At 27.4% G+C, this 24,482-nt stretch overlaps 2 protein-coding genes across 2 annotated transcripts; one reads left to right on the top strand and one right to left on the bottom strand.

Annotated features, from left to right (window-relative positions):
- Nucleotides 1-4,147: 4,147 nt before the first annotated feature.
- Nucleotides 4,148-15,251, top strand: LOC145837927 (RNA-binding protein 5-like). The gene is made up of 22 exons (XM_082945419.1): nt 4,148-4,215; nt 4,851-4,962; nt 5,803-5,966; nt 6,402-6,519; nt 6,737-6,800; nt 7,084-7,169; nt 7,650-7,724; nt 7,860-7,893; nt 8,209-8,366; nt 8,878-9,042; nt 9,424-9,471; nt 9,732-9,762; nt 9,973-10,046; nt 10,408-10,533; nt 10,984-11,133; nt 11,298-11,427; nt 11,793-11,935; nt 12,206-12,315; nt 12,584-12,661; nt 13,024-13,182; nt 14,356-14,485; nt 14,646-15,251. Exons 1-22 carry the CDS (start codon nt 4,169-4,171, stop codon nt 14,772-14,774), a joined length of 2,331 nt encoding a protein of 776 aa, XP_082801545.1. The 5' UTR covers nt 4,148-4,168; the 3' UTR covers nt 14,775-15,251.
- Nucleotides 15,252-19,856: 4,605 nt separating this feature from the next.
- On the bottom strand, nt 19,857-23,605 carry LOC145838168 (deoxyribonuclease-1-like 2). Its single transcript, XM_082945724.1, has 7 exons — nt 23,468-23,605; nt 22,598-22,770; nt 22,141-22,247; nt 21,084-21,196; nt 20,533-20,690; nt 20,133-20,223; nt 19,857-19,904 (listed from the first exon to the last, which is right to left on the bottom strand). Exons 1-7 carry the CDS (start codon nt 23,603-23,605, stop codon nt 19,857-19,859), a joined length of 828 nt encoding a protein of 275 aa, XP_082801850.1.
- Between the last annotated feature and the right edge of the window lie 877 nt (nt 23,606-24,482).

Here is a 24,482-nt window from a genome sequence, read left to right on the forward strand (position 1 = left end):
TTCCAGTAGTCAAAAACAAGCTAAAGTTTATCATTTTAAAAAAGAAATACATATTAAATAAAAAATTACTAGATAAAAAACAAACTGTTTTCAATTAAATTTATTATTGCTTAGAAAGTTTTCTGTGTAGAGCTTTTTAGTGCACATTATGTGTGTCCCTCTAAGCACTTTAAGAAACACTGTCTTAAACAATTTAATGGTGCAAAACTATTACTCAATATAAGTTAATACCTAAATTTAAGTTAAAAAGTTTATAAGTTTAACTTGTAATTGTAATTTTGAAAGTTTTAAACATGTGCATGCTTTTAAAAGCTTTCACATTTGATTTTAGTTGAAAAATTAAAATACAAATCTTCAAACTTTATTAAGTTTTTATATAAAATAAGTTATAACAAAAAACCATAAAAGTTAAACTGATTTAATTATATTAAAGCAGATTTCAGCAAATAGTTTTGCTGCATATTTTATTAAAATATTGTACTTTTAAAAACTATTAATGTCATAAAACTATTAATGCTATTAACCACAAATTAAAAAAAGTTAAATTATAATTCAAGAGAAAAAATTTCTTTCTGACCAGAAATTTATGTTGTTAATTTTAAATGATGTTTGTGAGAGTATTATTTAACGTACACTCAAGCTATTTTGAGGTTTTTGAAATTTCAGGCCAAGTTTTCTTTTGTAAAATGTAGGCTAGTTTAGTTATTTTACCTAAGTTTCCGGCTAGTTTTTATAACTTTTAAATTGTATTTTTTATTAAAATAAAGGTTAACTTTTTTTTTCATAATATTATATATTTTTGTATGAAAGTTTTAAATATTTAACAGGGTAGCCACTAATTTTTTGGAAATTTCTTATAGATAACCTGATTTTTCTTCCTGGTTTGTTAAGTATAAGTCTCCTTGTCCCATTTAGATATAAAATTAAAATGTAACATAAAATATGAATTAATAAGTTTTGTAATGCCACTTTAAAAGTGTAACTAAAACCCCTAAAAATATTTAATTTATTTGGTGTAAATATATTCATTTGTAATCTAATGCAATTAATTATATAATAAAATTGTTTACACTTTATGATTATTGTTTAAAATTCAACAGTTTTCCAGATTTTCTTTTCAAAGAAATCAAATACCATTTTTGTCAAGTGTTCAAATCCCAGTTTTACAGGTAAAGTGGCTAGGCCACCCTAATTTAAAATTGAATAATCAGTTTTTGACTTCTACTACTTTTTCAAAAGTTGTACAATAAACTACAGTTAATTTATTGACTAGTTTTTAGTCTCACAGGCTTGCATTTTTGCTTTAAAAAGTGGCAACCCTGATATAATGAGAACTTGATGGTTAAAAACTTAAAAGATAACATATATCTAAATTAAAATACGTAGCTGAAAAATATTTGTGAATTTGCTTCAGCACAACTGTTGTTTCATATTATTTTAAATAAAATGTAAGTACCTAACTATAACTTAAAATTTATGTTAACTAAAAGGTATAGTTATAGCTTAGTTAAACTAGGTATAAGTACACAGTGAAATAGTGTTTAATGTAATAATTTATCACAAGTCTAATATTTAGCTTATCTTAATTTATATTCAATATTATGAAATATACATTTATAATATACATTGTATAATTATTAAATAAGTATACATTATGTATAAATTTACACAGTGTGTAAAAATAAAATATTGCTAACAGTTAAATGATTTATAGTTATTTTGTATAGTTACAGTGTTGCCACTTTACCTGGAAAAACCTGGAATTTTGACAATTTTCACATGTTCAGTATTAAAATTTTGATCTGACTTAAAAATTCTATCCTATAAATAAAAAAATTTGTCATCATCAAAATTTTTTTGTTATATATAAAACATATTTAAAGTAGCTTTCCAGTATCTTTTCAATGTTTTTATACTATTAAACACAGTTTCTTACCTTAAAACTTAACTTTAAACTTAAAATAGACCCAAAAGTGTGTACTTTTGAAAACCTGGAAGAAATTTGGAAGACCTGGAAAAATTTTTGAAAAAAGAGTGGCAACCCTGTAATTGATAACTCATGCATTAGACTTCATATTAAATATGTTTTTTATAATATAGAAACACTAATTGGTAATAGCTCTTTTTTAAGAATACATTAAGTACAGAAGCAACGCTAGTGCAAGCTTTGATTAATTCTGATTCTTAAAGCCATAAAAGCGTTGGTTGAGCAAGTTTTTTTATTACAAAAGTCAACTTTATTTTTAATGTGGAGCTAAAAACGATGCTTTTGGGCAGTTTTTATAGAATAAAAGATATTTAGTAAACTTTTGAGATATTATATCAAGTTGTAAAAATATTCTGATGCAGATGTTTATACTGCAGTTTTATAATTTCAAAAATATTGTCATTAAAATTGTTGCGGTTCATACGTTTAAATCAAAAGCTTAAACATTTTTTTATATAGCAAAAGTTAATTTAATTAATCATATTCTATATAAATTTATGTGTGGTTTATATTTTAAGCTATAGTCAGAGCAAAATAGTTAAAAGAGTTAAATAAAAAAAAACATATTTTCATCTCCCTCTGCCCTTAAAGGCCATAGGGGAGGTCCGACATTTTTTAATAACATTGGATCTTATATGAAAGCTTGAAGTACTAACTACAAGCCAGTTTTTATAGAATTAATAAATCTTATTCAACTTTTGAGATATTTTTATTAAAAAAAAAAGTTTCCAATACAAACATATTGACCGTAAATTTTTTGGGGTCAATTTTCTTGGAAATTAAAAAAATAACTAATTTTTTATAGTTTTAAAAGGCTTTTAATGTTGGAATTTTTAAAATATTAAAAAAAATTGATCAAAAAATCAAAAAAACTAGGTTGTTTTTTTAATAAAAAATTTAATTTTAGAATTAAAAATTACTGCATTCAATCTTTTTAAAATTAAATAATACACTTTTGGTAAAAATTTGAAGAAGGTTGCTCTAAAAATGAAAGTGGAGATAGAATATAAGTGAAATGGTCTTTTTTTTTGCGTTTTTAGTTTGTGCCTTCCATTTGGAACTTATTGAAGGCACATACTTCGATCGCTCATATATCAAAATTTATTTTGAATTTTTTCAAGCGGTTTAAAATGTCTGATAGCTGAGATAAATTTCTATAAAATCAGATCAACTTGTAAAAATCAAGGTGGACCCCCCTATGCCCTAAAATACTCAAATGTAACATATTCAATTATATAGTATCAAATATACTTGTAAGATATACTTTTTGTGTTTATTATTTCTGTACTGAATATACCTGCGTTTTTTGTCTATATTTAATATGGTTCAGTTGGATTTAAATATAGTATAATATAAATTATTTTTAGATAAGTTTTTAAACTGAAATAGAAACATTAGCAATAGTAAAATTTTTGCTAAAAAAAAACTCTAACTGAAAGTGCAAACTCAACCTGTACAAACTTACTGTACAATAGTTTTTTTGATAACCATTTTATTGGAAAATAAATTCAGAATGAAAAAATATTTTATATTTAGTTCAGCAAAGCTTCTGTTTGTTTGAATAAACTGATTTTACAGCTTTAAATTACTGTTTACCTATAGAAGTTTTGTGCCTTATAGTAAATAATTATTTCAGTGTTTGCAAATTTAAATTTATAGTTATTTGTCTTAACTAAAAAAGATTGCTCAATTTACTGAAATGTAAAGAGCTTATTTAAAGAAAGATGTGCAAATCAAATATTTTATTCACAACCTGGTTTCAGTGACAAAAATTTGAGACCTCTTCAAGTAAAATAAATTTATTAGCAACATTGTTATGTGAAGTTAACTATTTTATTTTACTTGAAGAGGTCACAATTTTTGTTACCAAAACCCAGTTGTGAATAAAATATTTAATTTGCACATCTTTATTCAAATTTAAATTTAAAAAATAATAAGTCGAAACCCTGTAACTTTCATTGTAATTAATTCAAAAAATACTAAAGTAATAGTAGGCTTGTTTATTTATTTTAGCTGAGTTTTTGAATTATTTACAAATATTTTTAAATATTTAAGTTTAAAGTCTATAAAACTAAGATAAAATATTAACAATTAGTAAACGTAAAATTAACTTTTGTTAAAGCTAGAGAATTAATTTAAATTTAACTTTACTTAAAGATTATTAAAAATATATACTGTAATATGGATTATAACAGCAATAATTATGATGGTTATAATGACAATAATACGTGAGTTTTAATTTTTTAAAGATTTTTTTTAGTCTAAATTGCGTCTCTTGTCCTTTTTAAATAACTGTCTAAATAAGTCTTTCTTTATCAAAGTTAAAGTATTTAGCTTAAATGTATTTACTTGCTCTCAAATTTAGTATTTGCATCTTTGTCAAGTTAGTAAATTTTCATGCATTTATTTCAATATTTATAATGAATAATTTGTTAAAAAATCTTGAAATAAGACTATGCATACAGATCAAGTATTTGACTTTAAATATTTTTATAAGATGTTAACACTTTGTAATTAATTTAATTTATTTTTATAAATAAAAATATTTAACATTTTTTGCTTGAACATTTTTCTAAAGGTTCAACTTACAAAAGCTTTAAAACCATATTTCAAACAAATTATCAGCCCCAACTTGTCTGGATGCTATATGATGTATACTTCAAAGCATAGTTTCTATTTTGACCTTAATAAAAATATTTGTCAGAGCTGTTATAAAAGTAGCCTCCTTAATTCTAACAGTTCTAAATTTTATACTTTTCTGCAATTGATCAATGCAAGAGGCATGCCAGCTTAAGTAAAAGAAAATTTATATTTTGGTGAGAAACATCACTGTTGAGCTGATTACCAGTTTTAATTTTTCAAGGAACTACATGGTGATGCCTGATCATGATGAGAGGTCTGATTTCAGAGCCGAGCAAGAGTGGAACCAGCACGTGAGAGGTCCCAACAACTATCCCATGAGCGCAACTTACGATGTGAGTCTTGATAAAAGTTATACATATTTATGCTTGAAAACTTTTATTTAGCAATTTTAATTTTTTTTTCAGGATGATGTTAGATTGTGTTAATTTAATTTAATTTTATGATATTAATAAATTTTAATAAGTTATTTGTTTTAGCTTCTTTGTTTTGTACATGTATGCAAAGTGTGATGTGAGTATTGAAAATGTTTATGGTTCCGTGCCTATATATTTTTATTATATGTACTATAGTGAGGTTGTGTAGCTGTTTATTATATTGACGATTTAGGAATTTGTTATGTATTTTATTTCTATTGAATTAGTATTGTTGTGCTGGGCTACTCTGTTTTGTGCATGAGTGCAAAATGTGGCTTGATTATTGAAAAATGTATTAAAATTCATCCTTTTTTTGCACTTTTAGTAAATGCTATTTAATATATGTTGCTATTTGTATAAACGTCAAGTTGAGGAATGTGTTGTCATTTTTCTTAAATCATTTGTGCTGGAGTACTTTGTGTTGTACTTAAGATAAGTGTGTATCTGCAGTGAGTACAACTTGAAAAAAGCAAACAAGTCCAATTCAGAAAAAATTATTAAAAGAATGTTTGTTTACTTTTCTTAAGCTGTGTTGATCATAACAAATAAATTATTTTTGTATGGTATGGGAGTTGTATACAATTAATTTTTGTTTCTTTTTTAATGTTTTGTTGTTTGCTTAATAATTAAGTTCTTAAAAGTTACCATTTTTGGTACAGAATTCAATTATCATCTTCGGTTTTCATTAAAGTTTTGCCAAAAATAATTCTCTAAGTTTGTTCATAGTTTGCCTAATATAATCAATTATTTTTTCCACAGTACCCGAGAGAAGACCAGGACAGACGCAAAAGGTTCGCTAGAAGTCCACCGCCCAGACAGGACAGACGCCACAACAGGACCAGAAGCAGGTCACCTCAGCATGGGAGAAACAGGTTCGACAACAGGCCAAGTAGGAGGGAAATGTCCCCGCGCAACTATGACAGGTTTTTGATTGTATAATAATATTGGTGGTGAGTTTATTTGTTGACAAAAAGTAGTTGAATTTAAGAGTTTGAATTTTTACATATAAATAAAAGTGTTTAAATGATGTAGTCAAACTTTTTTGTTTTTGTTTCAAAAACAGATCATCTAGGTCTAGGAGAAATAAAATGTAAGGTGTATTAAGTTGTTATGATAAGTTTTTAAACTGTAATATTTGAAAAATAAAGATGTTATCTAAATTTTTAGGTTAGTTATTAACAGGGTACTCTTTAACTAGTCAAAAATATTTTGTTAGCAACTTTGACGTAAACAAATAAAATAGTTTTTTGTATAAAAACTGTGAAAAACTTTGTTCCTTTCAAACATGGATTCCATACAGTGCAATGATGTGCACCGTATATACTTTTTTTAAATCATTATTTCCAATTTCACTTTAGGGACTTTCGAAGATCGCCGAGGAGAAGAAGCCCGCGCAGGCAGTCTCCTGATTGGACGAGAAGAGCTTGCTCCACCCTGCTCATCAGGAGAGTTCCCACTTTCATTCAGGAAGCCGATGTGAGTTTTGTAATAAAAAATTGCATTAAAAAGTATTCTTAAAAGTTTTATTTTTGTAATTTGAGTTATAAAAATATTCAAGCTTTCAATAAGTTGTTGTTTTATGAGTAAGTAATTAGTTAAACCTTGAAAAATATGATGCTGGGAACTATTTTGAGTTGTGCAGTTGTAAAAAAACAAAAACAAAATTTAAAATAGTTTATTCAAATTTTTACAGATCCGAGACGAGTTCATTCACACCAGAGCCAACTTCACCGACATAAAGATGGAGTACGAAAAAGGTAAGCTTTTTTGGTACACACACACCTTAGCAATATATTTTTTGTTTTGTGCACATCTTTATTTCAATAAGTTTCATACCTGCCACAAAGAGCATCGTCAGGGTGAGTTTTTATTTATTTAATCTAAAACAACCCCTTCCTGAGAGAGGCTGCCAGAAGAAAAAAACACACAAAGATGCAAGCTATGCAAGTTTAGAATGGCAAAAAATAATCAAAAAAATTACAAAAAATTAGACATGAAATATTATGTAAATAAAAAATGCTGACATGTTTTGAATGTCAGGGTACGACACAGTCGACCAGCGCCAAGTCTGCTACGTGGAATTCGAAGGCACCAGAGACGCCATCGAATGGATGTCCAACAACAAGGTTGTTTGTCACACACATGAGAAAAATTACAAGAAAAACCTGCATAAGTTTCTATTGCGTTTTGGCGTTAAAAGTTTTCAATTTCTCATTACACAACGTAGTCGTTTTTTGTTTAGTTTGGTGAGATTTTTCTTAAAAGTTATTGAAACAAAAAAAATTTGTAATAGTGCATAATATATTTGTTCTTTTTAGTTCTTCAAAGATTAGTATTTATTTTGCTTAAGAAAGATTACAGATAATCAAAAGTTGCACTACGAAAATTATGAGATAAATCAAATAAAAGTTGTAAAGGAATTTTTACTACCTCTAGGCATGCTTTTAGACAGCATTGGCAAAATAAAAATCTCGCATCATTTTATAAGCAACGTTTAAACATTGAAAAAAATGGCGCCACAATTTATCCTGCGGTCTTCAGAAAATTTGAATTTGGGAAAAGGTATTGAAATTCGAGTTTTGTAATTTTTAATAAATATTTTGCAGGGGATGATCAGAGTGAGACGCGAACGTTTGAACGTGTTTTACGACAACCCTGTGCCAAAAGACATCGATAGAAGGGTAATTTGATCTTTTTTTGTTTTCAATTACTGAAGTGTTTCAAGTATCATTATTTAATTGCAATATATATTTAAGTGAAATAGTTATTTATTATTGCTGTTCTAAATAAAGTTTACATAGATTAATTTTTTACAGGGATACAGAAAGCAACTCAGTCCTGAGTCCAGCAGTTAGTTCCAAATTAAGCTTAATGTTGATTTATTTATTGCAAAATTAAATTCACAATTTTTTTACTTCATACGTAAGCATCTAGTTATTAAAAAACTGCTTATAAAGAAAACATTAGTCCGCCATACCATTTATATATCTTTGATTTGTCCTTATTTTTCATTATTTGTATTAAAAGTTTACACATTAAAATAAAGAATTATAGCAAAATAAACGTTTCATACAAAAAAATAAATTATATAGTAAACTGTATTAATATATATATATATTAGAACACGCATAATTTTGTATTAAAAACCAACAAATTCTCACACAGCGATGATAGTGAAAAACTTGGACCGCAGCACTACGATACCGGACATCCGCCGGGCTTTCGAGTACATAACCAAGTTTCCCATCGTGGACATCAGGTTGGTCAAAGATAAGTTCGGCGTGTCGAAAGGGTTCTGCTTCGTTCAGTGGAAAACCATTGAGGTTTTTAGTTTGTTTTATTATTTGTAAAGTTGTGTTGGTTTTGCTTGAAACGTATTTTTCTCTCCTTAGTTTTTAAAGTATAAAGCACTGTACAATAAGGGTAAAACTAATATATTATCCAACTTCAAGCATACACTTTTTACATATAGCACTTTCAATAGGGTTGATCATGCCAATTCGATTATCAGACCACAAGTTTCGGTAGACTGAGACCGGTTTCGTCGTTATAAGGACTCATCAGTCAGGCACAACCGAAAAAATTGTAGTTTTTGTTACGGTTGTGACAGACTGATGAGTCCTTATAACGACGAAACCGGTCTCAGTCTACCGAAACTTGTGGTCTGATAATCGAATTGGCATGATCAACCCTTTTGTTAAATTTGAGCTTGTCTCACGGCAAACGAAAGTCCGGACTTCTGTTCTGCAGACTTTCGCCAATGTTTTTTGTTGATAACACTTTCAATGGTTACTGAGATTTCTTTTATTTTTCAAATCAACATTCTCCCCACAGGAGTGCAAGCAAGTGATAGAATACTTGCTGAGTGCCACTCCCAGCTTCCAAATTCAGGGAAAAAACGTGGAAATGGACTACAGCTCGCCGCAAGGGGCGACAAGGAGCAACTCGTCCGCCGCCCAATCAGCAGCCGGCATCGCAGCTGCACAAGCCGCAATTCAGGTACAATCTTTTAATAGTTGTTAATACTAAGTATGGTTGTTTTAAATGTACTTCAATCCTGAGTATGATTATTTTGATTATAGTTTTATACAATATTAATTAATCAAAATTTTCTTTGTAAAACTCAGTTTCACCCTTTAAGGGGATCTTCTGTTGCAATTTAAATCTGAAAATAAAAGTAAAACAAAACAAGTAAATTAGAAATTTATTTGTTTTGAAAGAACAAGATTTTTAGAAAGTTTCGAGCCTTAAACATAAAAACTGTATGTACTAGAATTACTAGATAAATTGAAAACTTTAACTTAGGTATTGAACATAAAACTACTAGATTTAAAAAAGTTGTTTTAAATAGAGTTTTATGATATTTTATTTGTTTTTCAGGCGGCACAGTGGTCGCAGAAGACAAACGAATCCGCAGCAGGAGGACAGGTACGATTAATTTTTTTTTGGCATAGTTATATTTATTTTTTTATAATTTGTTAAGTTTGTTTAGTTTTTTCTTACACGTGTTTAAGTTTAAAAGTATGTTTATTTACAAATATAAAAATCTTTTCATTCAAAACTTTCTTATTTTGATCTTCTTTTTTCATCGAGCATGATAACTGTTTATTGATTTTGTTAGTTTTTATTTATTTTTTAGTAGTACTTGGTTATTGTTTTGAAGAAAATATTTCAATTTTTTATTTCAGAAACCAAGAGGATCTGCAAATAAGCCTCCCAGTAAGTTGAAATTTAATTATGTATTTTTTAAAGTACTTTCTTCTATCAGAATTTATTAAAATAAAAATAATTTTTCAAAGTATGTACTAAACAAATTTTCAAATTTTTAATATTTTATCTAAATTCAAAAACTTGCACAAGATGTAATTCAACAAAATTAATTTAATTTTTTTATTATTTCCTTGTGTGTATCATTGACATTTTTTATAGTTTCAAGCAGTCAATTACAGCAGGCTTCTAACAATTATGCGTATTCAAACAACACAAACCAACAATCTAGTTCTGTAAGTTGTTTCAATAAGTTTATAATGTTTTTATTAATTATTTTATTAATAGTTTTAATAAATATTGAAATAGAAATATTGGTATGGTTTTTTAGTTTATTTAGAGGCTTTTCTTCAAGGTAGTTACTGTCAATATTATAAGTTAATACTTTTAAGTTATGTTTTACAATAATTTTTATATAAACGTATTTTACTGCTTCAGTTTCATGAAATTAAATAACTACAACTTAAAGACTCCTTAAAATTTATCATGAATTTACTCAGTTTTCAAATTGGTTTTAACAACGTTATAAAAATTATTAATACTATTATTATATAATTATACTATTATATTAATAATTACGGCTGATTAAAATTATAGCAAGCCACAACTAGTTACGGCCCAGGGACTTACCCCATACCGGACACTAGCAAGTTTCAGTACGACGCTACATCCGGGTATTATTACGACTCGACGACCAAGCTGTACTATGACGCCAACTCACAAGTTTGATATTTATTATTATGTATTTTAATTACTAATATGTACATAAGTTTGTTAAAAACGCTTATAATAGTGAACTATTTTAAAGATTAGCTTTACTCAACTCTTTTACTTTGTTTTAGAATTTTTACTTTGTTGTGACACCTCGATTTTGTTTGTATTACTTTAAACTTTAAAAAGTGTGACCAATTTTTAAATTTGTTCTTAACACCTTAGATAATTTTACATACAATGTTTTAATGATCAACTTTATCAATTTCAATTAGCTTCACAAGTTTGTGTTTTGTACTTTAATATAAAAATATATATGTATTACTTTACTTTTCAGCAATTGTAATTTACAGTATTTATATTTCATTTGACTACCAACAGTAGTAAATTATTTATTAATGACTAAACTCTGTGTGATGTCCGACATTTTCATCAACTTTATTCTAAAACATTTAATTTCAGTACTTCTACAACAACGTGACCTGCCAGTGGATGTACTGGGATCTCGCCACCAGAAACTACATCGCTTGCAGCCAGAACAACAACCAAGCTTCGAACAACGATAAGAAGGAAAACGAAGCGAACAAAGTCAAAACCAAAGACGCCAAAAAGGTGTGAATCTTACTATAAGAAATTTTTATTTATTTTTTTATAAAAATTCTTTACTTGGAGCTAAATTTTACTTGGAATGTATTAATTTTTAAATTATTATTTTTATGACTATATCAATTAAAGTACACTAACCGTTTAATTATGTTTATATTAATTAATTGTAGTTGGCAAAAGACATGGAAAGATGGGCAAAGGCGCAGAACAAAGAGAAGGAAAAATTGAGAAGGATAAACGAGGAAATTCCTCCTCAACAAACTGAAACTCCGCAGCAGACAGTGAAGGAATCAGGCACTGGTTTGTTTGTATTTAGTTTTTTGAATCGAGTTTTGGTAAAAAAAGTTTCTTTGGTGTAGATTTGTTATGTGCAACTGACTCTAGCTGTTTTGAAACATTAATTTTGAAGTTTTCCCATAAAAGTGTGTATTTTCTATGAAAACATTTTTTAAAGCGTATTTCTCAAACGGACATGAAAATTGTTGACTATACAAAAAAATTAAAGTTGTTAATTTTTAACAACTTAATCGATTGGATTTTTTTATCAAAAATGCACAACATGTTTAAAGCCATTCTCAAAGACCCAAGTGAACATATTTTTAGATAACTGTACTCCATAATAATTTACAAGTTGATAATAACAGTTAACTAATTATTTTACGCAGCTGACACAGTATTCTCCATGCTATCAAACGAGAAACCGAACGAAAGCGAGAGGCTTCAGGCGGTGAGGGCAGCGTACATTCAACCTTCGCAAATTCAACAACAACAACAATACACGACCACCAACGATTCCGCGCTGGCAGCCGTAAGTTTCCATAAAAATATTTTACATTTTTGAAAGTTGTTTGGTAATATGGATACTGTTGGCAACTAGGCAGTTGGTTTTTTATTATAGTTTAAAAACTTCTTGATAGCAACACGTTTTATTTAAGGCTTCAGATTTGAGATTTATTTTCAAATTGAATGTCTTGGTAAATGTTTCAATTATGAAACTACTCAACTTTACTTTAATTTATCAGCTTCTTTTAGTTTCTAGTGCTTGAATAGTTGTTTTGATTTAAAAAAATATTATTAGTTCCAAGACGAGCAACCCGCAGCGGTGCAACCAACGCACCAGATTCAGGAGGAGAAAAGCGAGGAGGAAGACCTGATAAATTGGGAGAAACTCACTTGCATGCTGTGCAGGTTGAATATTGAGAATGAAATAAGTTTTTAAAAATAATTTAGTTTTAGAAAATTTTTAGTGTAAAAAAAATTCAAGTTTTCAATCTTGTCAATTTTAAAAATAAGTTAGAATACGTCTTCTTTGAAACTAAAATTTATTGCATTTTGATTTTTTTTCAAATATATGAATGTTACCAAAGTTTATTAATTTTTTTTATAGCTAAACAATGTATTAGAATGGCAAACATTAAAATGTCTAAAAAATTTCTTTCAATTATTAACATAATAGGCGAGCTTTTCCTTCCAAAACTGTTCTTGAGAAGCACATAGCAAAATCCGCACTTCACAAAGAAAATTTAGAGCAAAGGTGAGGAAAACCATTTAATAAAAAAAAAATTGATTTCAAATATTTACATGATTGCAACTTTGATAGGAAAATTAAAGAAAAGTTTATTTTTAAGTAGTCAACTGAATTTTCCTATATAGAAAGAGATAACTGTGTACTTTATATTGAAAAATATTTTTTATTAATAAATAAAATCTTCAATAAACTATAGATAAAATATTCAATTGAAAATGATATTTTCATTTGTAAGTTTTTAAGTCTTTAAAATTTACGAAATACTTTTCATCAAACTGTTTTAAAAAGCAAAACTAAAACTTGTAGCAAAACAAATTTTTCAAAGCAGTACCTAAAGTGATAATTTAAATTTTATTCAAACTTCTCAGACGAGCGAGCATGAACCCCGCAGACGAGGAGGAAGATTCGTTCCAGCAAGCCATCCAGTATCGGGACAGGGCCGCGGAGAGGAGGAACAAGTTCGGTATCGAGAAACCCAAGATGAGGAGGCAGATGATGAAGAGACCCAACTCGTCAGCAGCGCCCGTGTTAGTCGAGTTTATAAAAAGTAAAATAAATGTTTTAGTTATAGATTAAGAGGAAAAATATAGATTTCCCCGTGTTAGTTTACAAGAATAAAGAATTATGTGATGAGTTTCTAAACAAAGAGTTTATTGTTAACAATTATTATATTTAGTAGCATGTATTGTTAAAATTTTTTATTGGTTGAAGTTTTTAGTAAAGAGCTTTTATTCCACTTAACTTTTGTATAAAAGTATAAGTGTTTAAGTAAGCTTGTATTTTTTTGTTTGAAGAGACAAAATTCACCAGCAATGCCAGTTTTAGTAGTTTATTGAGTGTTTCTTTATTTTTATTGTTGTTATTATTTCAAATAAAAATTAAAATATTTCAGTTAATTTATATAAAACTACACTTTTGTATAAAGTGTGCTTAGTTTTATATATTTCAATATTACAAATAAAGTAGGATATTTTAAAACCCAACAACCAGCAGAGCCTGTGTTAGTTTTTTTAAGTATTTTATGTTAATTTACCAGAATAAAGTGTTAAATAAATAGTTATTGTTCTACTTAGCTAGTAATCTAACTTTTGTGAAAGAGTGAATATACTTCAACAAGCTTTAAGGTTTGTTTTTAAGTGTTACGTTTTTAATATTGTCACAAATGTGTTAAATTGTAAAAAGTACAAGCTAGATATCATTATTTAGTGTATCTAATCATTATCTTAATATGAATATCACATAATTACATAATATTCACTATCAAATTAATAAACTTAATAGTTGATATTTATAAAACAGAAGGTTCTACTTAATTTCAAGTATTCAAGACTAAACCCATTTTATTCGTACAACATACTAGGTCACTCGATCAATCAATAAGAATAAATTTTACTACAACTTAAAGTGTTTATGTGCCCAGTACATTATTTTTTAAGCACACTTATGTGCACCAATATAGTGTTTTACAAACTACCCAAACACACAGTTAGAACTTGATAAATTGGTGTACGTCCAGCCATGTGATATAAGTATTTTAAACTGAATTTAAAAAAACATCATATAAAACAAGAATTATTTACTTATATGCTTGGTTGTACGTAGACCATTCATCAGAACTTGATATATATCTAATAATATATCTAGAAAAACCGAGTTTTACAATAAAAATTCATGCTTAATAAATATAAACAATTATACAGTCCGTACGAGCAACCGACGAAGAACGGTTTGGATCAGAGCAACATCGGCAACAAAATGCTGCAAAAGATGGGGTGGAAGCAGGGTAGCGGATTGGGTAAAACCGGATCCGGTATCGTTGATCCAATTAAAGTTTGTTTTATGTATTAATTGATGTTATATTAGTTTTATGTGAACAAAGCGTTTACTTTGAAAAGCGGTTTTTTGGACAAGCTGTTTATGTCACAAAAAATATTTACTTTATAACATATTTATTTTTAGATTGTTTAATAAATAAAACCTACACACTTAGGTGCAGCAACGGGCGAAGGGCGCGGGGTTGGGGATGCGAGGCTCGAAATTCAAGAATCATCTGAACAGCGATGACGACTACAGAAGGGCAGGGATGAAAATCACGCAGGAAAGATTCAATCAGGCGTGAATATAAATGTGTTATATATTTAAACGTGATGTTTTTATTAGATAATTGTTGACTTGATAGTTGAAAATATTTTTTGTAAGAGTGTTCTATGCTTTTGAACACAATATTTTTTTTTGTGTTTTTTTTAACTTTTAGCTGTAGATGCGTTCTGACTTTTTACAGAAACATTATTTGCTTTTGACTTTCTAGTTATAATTTTTTTTGTAAGATAATATAGTATTTTTATCAAATGAAACATTTTATTGTGTTTTTTACTTCCAAGATATACTTTTTTTTTTCCTTAAAAAAATATGATTGAATTTTGTGCAAAATAACTTTTGTTAATTTATTTTAAATTAACAAAAATGAATTCTGAAGTTTTGTATTTGGCTCATAGTTTTCAAGTTTGAGCCGAAATAGTGTTTTGTAGATAAATATATTTTTTCTATAATTTAGTAACTGTTTTTTGATCGCTTTTAAATACAAAGAAACTCTTGATTCTGTATTGCTTTTATTTTCTAAGTTTTATTGTTTAAATATAAAGCTTTTGAATTCCTATGTATTAACAATAACTACTAGTTTTACGTAAAATTAACTAAGAGTTGCAAACTGAAACGTCCCTTTGAATAATGATTTATTACATTAGTCTAAAAGAAAGCAGTAAGTAGTTTACAAATTTAATTTCCTCAGGTTTATATTTATTGTATTAAAACATAAAATCCAATAAATAAGAAAAATTTTTTTTTAATGTACTGTGAAAAACAGTTATGTAGAAGCATAAAATTTAAATTGTTTCAACGGAAATTAACTCTGTATATCTTTAAGTATGTATACCCAAAAAAGGTTGTGAGTGAGTTTTAGCTGGTCAATAGGCATAAAGGGGACAATATTATGGTAGTTGACAATTTTTATTCAAGTCATAAAAGTTTGTAGACCGTATCAACAAGTCCATAATATGATAATTATGTAATTTTTTCAAGAGTTGTATAAAGATAAAAGTATGCCTGTTTTAGTAAAAAATAAATTGTAGAACTATGTTCTAAACAACTACTATGGTTTAAACATATATTTTGAAAAGTCTGAAAGTATGTGTTACCAAAAGTTTTCTATTCACTTTTGTATCAGCTAATAGAGGTTAACGTAGTTATGTAAAATTTTAAGTTAAATTCAAGCCAAGTTTTTTGTAATTAATTATTTTTATAACAACTAAAAAGTTAACTAAGTTTACAAAGAAACTTTTTTGCCAACAAAATTTTTAATTGTTCTTGTAGTTGCACAAACCTGATATTTTGTTAATGTGTATAAGAATATATTCTTGTGCAAAAGTATAATTGTTACAAAATGAATGATTTTTTTTGAATTACTAAAATTTTATTTTCTAGTCCCTACAAGCTTTTAAAGTTGTAAAACTGCTTTACATTTCCCTATTTATAGAAATTATATATCTCAAGATGGAAACGGGTCGAAATTAAACGAAGACAAAATTGCACCAAGGGTCATTTTTGGACGAGAGTAAAAAAGAAAACAAAAAAAATATATAAAAGAAAAAACTAAAAGACAATTTAATGGAAAAAGAAAAAAGGTTTTAATAAAGATATAAGTATGCCTTGTTTAGTAAAAAATAAATTTTAGAACTATGTTTTAATCAACAACCATGATTAAAGCTTATATTTTGAAAAGTTTGACAGGATGTGTTACCAAAAGTTTTCTATTCACTTATGTAACAGCTAATAGAGGTTAACGTAATTATGTAAAAGTTTAAATTACACTTCAAGCTAAGTTTTTTGTAAATAATTTATTTTTATAACTAAAAAGTGAACTAACTTTAAAAAGAAACTTTTTTTGCCAACAAAATTTTCAATCGTTCCTGTGGTTCCACAAGCTTAATAATTTAATTATGCGCATAAAAATATATTTCTGTGCACAAAGTATAACTGTTACAAAAAAATAAATGTTTTTTTTGAACTACTGAAATTTTATTTTCCAGTCCCTGACAAGCTTTCTAAGTTTTAAAAGAGAATTGTACATTTCCCTATTTATTGAAATTATATATCTCCAGATGGGAAAGGGTCGAAATTAAACGAAGAGAAAATTGCACGAAGACAATTTTGCACCAAGGGTTTTTGCACGAGAGTAAAAAAGAAAACAGAAAAAAATATATACAAAAAAAAACTAAAATAAAAACTAATAAATAAACAAATATAAAAAAAGTTACTGACCGAGGTTAAGAGTTAGGGTAACAGTGATAATTAAAAAATAACTAGTAAAAATAACTAATTAAAACTTTTATTGAAAAGAAAAATGAATTTATAAAAACAAACTAATTAAAATGAAAAAAAAAAGCTACCGACCGAGGGTTAGGGGCAAAAGTGATAGAAAATAAAAATTAAAAATTAATTCAGCCCGTGCAAAAATGTCTCCGTGCAAAATTGTCTGCTCGAGCAAAAGTGTCTTCGTGCAATTTTGTACGCTCACGCAAATGTGACAACTACCCCTCAAGATATTGTTATCACTAACACTTTTAGTAAGAAATATGTAGTTGCATTTGAAAATTTCAATCTAAACTTCGACTTTTGTATTGCTACTATAAAATTGGGCAGTTCATTCTTTGAGGTTTGGAAACTATTATGAAGACTTATTTTAAACGAATTTTTAGGCAGTAAAAACATAGTTTTAACTGAGAAGCTATTTGATTTTATTTAACATCTCTTATTATTGTATTGTCAAAATCGAAATTGCTTCTTATGCTAATGATAGTGTTGGACATTTATGTGAAATTATACTTATTTCACTTCAATTGTCCATATGTCGATGCATGCATTAGAATAAATTTTAAAACTTTTTTAATTATAAACTCCTTTCAAAAGACAAGTTTCAAATAAATAATAACAACAGTTGTCTAATTTATATTTTAAATTCTACTCGATATTTTTTGATTGACAAAGGCAAAATAAATACAATTTTGTATTCATTAATTGCCGTGTGCAAAAACAGGTGAGTATGTAAGCTGGCTATTAAAACCGTGCTGAGACACCTGCAGATTCAAACATGCACATTCCAACATGCCGAAACACTTGCAGATTCCAACATGCAACGAGACACCTGCAATTGTCAACATGTCAAGCCACCTGCAACTGTCAACAAGTCAAGCCACCTGCAACTGTCAACATGTCAAGCCACCTGCAAAAGAGAGAGTAAAAATGTATATAAACGATGAAGCACATCTACAAATTAGATTATTATACCTCAACTACCCTACGGAGCGGACCTAGGCCGCTTCAACGGGGCGACTCTTTCTCGTGGAAGTAGTTGCAGCTTTTCACGTGAGAATTCGTGGCCGAAGACGTAAGCTGTGGTACGATACGAAACAATTTTGATAGGATTTCTACGTTCATAAATATCGTCTTTTCCACCTTTATCGATATTGAAGTTCGTATAAGATTAATGTGTAGAAAACTGAAGCGTCGCGCACCATTTTAAATCGTTTGTTTGTGAAGGCAATAAATTGTACATAGTTTTTTTTGTTTATTTTATAACTATATTAAGTTGCTATACCTATTTATACCCGTTAAAGATAGAGATAAAATAATATCCTTTTATTTTACATATAAATAAATATGGTATACAAAAATAGTCATGTTCATAACAATTTTTTAAGTTAAAAACATTAAAGTACATTAAAAATAACGAAGTAATTAAAAAAAACTATAATAACATAATTTTAAGATTCAGTATTGTTTTCCTTACAACACATCGTAATTAAGGGCTGAATTATTGTTTTATGATTTAATTCATTGAACTACAGTTTTAAGTGGTAGCGTTTTACTCGATGCAAACACGTTTTTATTATTAAAAAGCAACAACTTTACTTATCTGGCTATTTTTTAAACTTTATTAGATAAGACACATGTTTCTAAACAAATTAAGTTTGATCGACAATGAATAAATATGTGTCTTTAAATGATGTTAAAGTTGATTGAAGCACTTAAAGCTAAAAAACTTTAATGCTTCAAAATACGTAACTTTTTTGTAATTGAGTACAGCTTATGCAGAAAAAGTCTTAAGTGTTCTATTTTTAAGTTTAAATCACTAGCCTATTTATATACATATCATAAAACAAAAACGTAAAAAAGCGTCCCAAAGTAACTAAATTTGATATTACTTTTAAAATTGTCTATTGCTTCGATTTACGTAAAAATATTGTTTAATATAAAGTTGTAATAAGTAGTAGTTTAGCCAAGTTTACAAAAAAAAACATAGCAAGTCACATAAATTATTTTTCTAAATTAAACAATCTATAACTTAACTATAAAAACTTTTTTAGTTTTTTATTGATACTTTTATTCCTTTTTTAAACGCAATGTTCATAGCTTAAAAAACTTTGAAGTTAGATTCTTGATTGAAGTTAAATTCTGTAAGCTAAAATTTAGTTGTATGGTAATCGGTGTGGTTTTGGTTTGCAAGATGTCAAATGATTAAAGTGAAATTAGAAGTATTAATGGAATTACAGCAATAAAAAAACAAAGAGAAATATGTAAAACTAAAATTCATTTAGGTTGTAAAGAAAGTTATTTAAAATTACTGTATATTTAAAAAACAATCTGAAGCATAAATATTTATAAATAGTTGCAATGTTTGAACAAATTGTAATTTGAAAATTTTGAAACGTTGTTAAATCTAAAAAAAGTAGTGTCTCTAAACATTAATAAACTTTAAGAGATTAAAAATAACATAAGTTATTGTATAATTTTACAAACTCTTAATTTCAATTCTTAACACAGTTTTTTATTTAAACTTAAGTTAAATAATTATGTACGTTACTCTGTTTTACTTATTTGTACTCTAAATTACTCAACAACTTGACTAACAGCGATGCTTGTAATTTGTTTTAATTAGATAAAAAGTTATTATACAAAATTAAAAAATATAATTTACACCACAAAGTTTCATTTTTTGTTAAAAAAAGATAAAATTTAGCTCACAACTTAAATTTAAAGTACACAATTGAATTCAATGTCAAAAACTGTGCTTAATAAACCCTGTTGATTAATGTTGATTTTTCTCTTAAAGTTGTAAACTAATTTTTTTTTATATAAATGCAAATTAAAAAAGATAAAATTCCACTGGATAATGATCACTGACGTCCTTGGCCTGTCAGAAAAATAAAAGTTATAACATTTAAAAATAATTAATAAAATAAAGTTATAAAGAAAAATAATTGATTTAATACTTAAATAATAAGCACGTAAGGTTTAAGAAAAAGTTGTTCAATAAATTAAATTTGTAAACACTCTAGTTTTGATGGTAAGCATTTTGCTTTCAAAAAAAAAAACAGTTTTTAATAATTTAATTTTGATAGCTTTTGTTTTGTTTGTTTACCTCTTCGTAGTCCAATCCATATTCAGCATCGAAGTAAAAAACTTTTGCGTTTGATGAATGGGCAGTCATTTTATTGCCTGCTACGACTAACCTGTAAAGAAAAAGATACTAAAAATATTACTAAGTATGAATAAAAATCGTCAAAACAAATAGAGTAAAAGATTTTAAACATGTAGGGTTAAAAGAATTTAGATATTATAGCAGCCAAAATAAAAGTTAAGCATAACTTATTAAGTACATACCTTGAATGATAAAAATTTACATATTTAACTACAACTTTCTAAAGTGTTGTCAAAGGTACCATGTAGCCTAAAATTGTTTGGTTAGATTTGAAGCTATCAAATAAGTTTTAAAACTATTTTATCGAACTCTTTTGAACCAAAAAAGTATGTGCTGAAACCTGTCGTAAGCACAGTCCGTGTTTGCGCTCACAGTGCTGTCAATGCTGTTGCCAAGCAACCAGGTGAACCGGTCGTCAGTCCACAAGCTGATGTCGTCCCAACAGCTCTGGCACACGTAGTTGCAGTCCGCGTTGAAATCCCCCGCTAGAAGCACATCCTGCGATGTTTTATTGTAATATGCAGCTACTTTTCAATTAAATAAGTAAATTTCATAATAAATAAACTTTATTTTGAGTTAGCAATAATATTTAGTTAAAAAACTAGTTTAACTTACTAGATTTACAAATAGTGCATAAAATAAAAGTCTATTAATTTCGTACAAGTTTTAATCATAAAAAAGATTATTTGAAGTCAACTAAATTAATAATTAAATGTTGTTAGACATATTAGTTGTTCATTTAATGTTACTAATATGGTAGTATTTGTTGATTTTAAAACTGTTTAAACCGTATATTTTAAAGACTTTATCTAGATTCTAAAACATTTATTTTGAATATTAACAGAAGAAAATTAGAACAGAAAAATAAGTTGGCTAAAGTTTTCAAACAACCTCTCCATTCAAGTTGCTTATGACGTCATAAACACCGGTCAACGCGTCAATTTCGTTGACGGCATCATCTGGCTTGACGTGGATGGCCGAAAAACTGAACTTTTCTGGTCCGTCTATTTGTTTTATTGAACTCTTTTAAAATCTATTATGTAAGTTTAAACGAAAATGTCTTAAAAGACTCTAAAATCAGAGTTACAACTAGTACTGCATGTATACTTTTAAAAAATCAGTATATACAATATGTCATACACTTACAACATATAACAATATAGATCATCAAAAATATGATTTAGAAGTAGAAATCTAGTGGTTAAAAAACGTAGCTGGGTTTAAATGATAAGTCTTAAAATGGAGTTTTGTTTTTTCTGCAAACTAAACTTGAATTGTTTTAAATTTATAAATGGTAAACTTAATATTTAAAAACAAAAAAGTGCTTAGTGATAGTTTGATTAAATGAATAAAACTTGTTTAACGACTTATAGTCAATTTAAGATTTAGCTTTACTAAGACTTTACTAAACCAGTACTGGCTTAAAATTTGTGTAACTTTTCTTAAAGTAGACATAAAAGATTGAAAACTAGTTCTCAAAAGTTTTCAAAAGTTACTGACTTTATAAACCTCACCATTGTAGCAGGACAAATGTCACTACAACATAAAAATGTTGTGGTAAAGCTTAGTACATTTAGTGTGCTTTTTATTTAAAACTATAAATATAACTAAGTTAAAAAAATTGCTAACAAGTAAAAATTCAACCTTTTTTTTTGCCTTTACATCAACCTTAAATAAAAAAGATTTTGTCTATATAGGGTTTAAATTCTTTTTGAGTATTTTCTCACAGTTGTAATTCTTTAAAAGTTTTTATTTTGCTTAACTTCACTAATTTTCTAAAAAACTTTTTTCTTAAAAATTACCGCTAGATCTTTAGTACTTTAGTTTAATTTAACTGTCAATTCTGCCATAAATTCAGTAAAAATTCGCCATCAATGTTGTGAAAATGAGCTACGCTGAAAGAGGAAAAGTTAAAAAAAATTTTACGTTTAACATAACAGTGATTTACCGTAAAATTTTTCAAGTCGTCTGAACTGAACAGTGTAGGGTTCCCTTTCGAAAACGTCACTATTGTCAGGATATTGGTACTCTGAGTAAACTTCTGCTTTGTCGTTTCTGCTCAAAAAAAAACCACATATAGTTTCTGTTGAACAGAGTGCATCTTAGTATTCTACTTGAAAACAAAAAAACTAAAAGACATAAAAAAATCTTTCAAATTTTTTATTAAAATATATCATACAAACTACAATTTACTTATAAAGCAGCAAAAGTTCGTTCAATTTTGTCTTACAGGCTAAAAACTAATTTTTAGATAACAAAAAAAACTAATCAGTTCACCTGTAAATGTTCAAACTATAAAACTTCTTTTAAGTTTAAGTACACAAAAAACAAACAAATTTTCACCTGTAAATAAACAAACTTCTTTTAAGTTTAAATACACAAACAAACAAATTAATTAGTTTTACCTGTAAATGTATCCGTACTGTTCCTTGCTGCTGGTCCTTCCGGTTCTCCCGCTCGTGACGAACTCGTACCTGTACTGGCTCGCTTCGTTGAGTTGTCTCACCAGTTCGGGGAACGCCGTCTGAGCGGAATCCCTGATCTCCTGGATCACTATGACGTCATAACGTTGAATTATCTGTGGGAAAGTTGTTTTTGATTTTTCAAGAAAGTTTATATGTTGAGTCTCCTTATTTTTTAAGTGGAAGATTGTAAATTTAAACTAATTAGTTTTTTGATTTTTATTAGGATAATTTTATTGCTTAGGTTGCAAAACTAATAAAAACATTTTTTATAGTAAGTAGTAGTTAGCTAAGATTGAATATTTACTTTCTTATAACATTAAATATAACTAAATTTGTTGATTTTACTTGATGCATTTATTTTTTAAAACAAACCAGACTGACGAAAAGCCACTTTACACAGAATAGACATTGACAGAAAAATATTTGAAACACAACAGTTTGTTTTAAACTTTTAGTTTATTTTTTTGGAGTTTTGTTACTGCTTAAGTCTTTTTAAATTTATATAGCTAGTGAATTACAATGGCTTAGAACTAAAACCAAATAGATAAAAAGTTATCAGTCTTACGTTTTTTTAACTTTTTTTTAATATATTTTTAAATTTATTATAGTACACTTTTCAAAATTACGTGGTCAGCGAAGTTTTTTTATGACTACAGTTTGGGATTGACTTTTGTGGTAAATCTAGTCCACTGACTAAAAAATTGGCTGTCTTTGTTTAAGTTCATTATTGTGAAACTTATTTAAATAAACTAAGCTTAAACAGTCGGTTAAAAAACAAAGTGTTCTTTAAGAGTTTTTAACTTTCCATACCTTAATAAGAACAGCAACAACTTCAGGCTTTCCTATTTTGGACTGACCAAAAACTTGGACGTTAAATGCCCCTATGTGCAGTGAAGCACTAGCACTGCTGAGCAGTACTGCGAAAAGTGTTACAAACAAAAACTTCATTGGTTTAATACAAGCTCTGAAAGTATAGCAGCTTAGTGAAATGATTGTGACCAAAATAAAAGAAAACCTTACAGTTTTGGTCTAAGTTCTCGTCTATTTTTAAAGCTTTTAAAGTTTTGAACAATTAATTTAAAAGAAAGAATAATTAATGTTATTGAAAAAAACTTTTAGAAATTTTCAGCTAGTTTAAGGTCAAACAAACTTATGTCGTTGAAAAATATTTTATAAATGTAGCTGAGAAACTTTTATCAACTAATTATATTTTGAACTAGTATGCTTAGCTACTTATATAAAAAACACAACTAAAATTATATGTTTTAGCTATGTTTTAAAGTTAAGAAAGATATTAATAACTAATTTCCTTTAACATTCAATGTGTTCAAAAAAAAAAGATAAAAAAACTTTAGTTCAAAACAAAAAAAAAAATTATAAATTTATTTCACGAAAATTTCTTCAATTGTAGTAAAGTTCTATTAAGCAGAACTGAAAAGTTTACTAATACATATTTATGTTTATATAACTAGCAGTTATATAGCTTATCAAGCTTATGAAACTTAAAAACGTTTATTTAAAGTAAGTAAACAACATCTTGTTGCTTTCACACAATATTGTGGTTTTTAACTATTTTTAAACTTAGAAGCTGACACATATTTTATCAACTCTTTTTATTTTTAATAGTAAGCCAGTCAAATTCCTTTATTCACATAGTGATGATGCATTATTTGACAAATTTTCTTAAAAGTTCCAACATCAAAAATAATTTTCGAAAAAGAAGAATTTTGTAGATGTGTAATCATTTAATCACATTGAATTTTATTTTACGAAGGTTACAGAAATACTTTATTCGAGCTACGTACAAAAAATTACATTTTTCCAA

Source organism: Thalia democratica, chromosome 6, assembly GCF_965202585.1.
Source record: "Thalia democratica chromosome 6, ktThaDemo2.hap1.1, whole genome shotgun sequence".
In the NCBI taxonomy this organism is placed as follows: Eukaryota; Metazoa; Chordata; class Thaliacea; order Salpida; family Salpidae; genus Thalia; species Thalia democratica.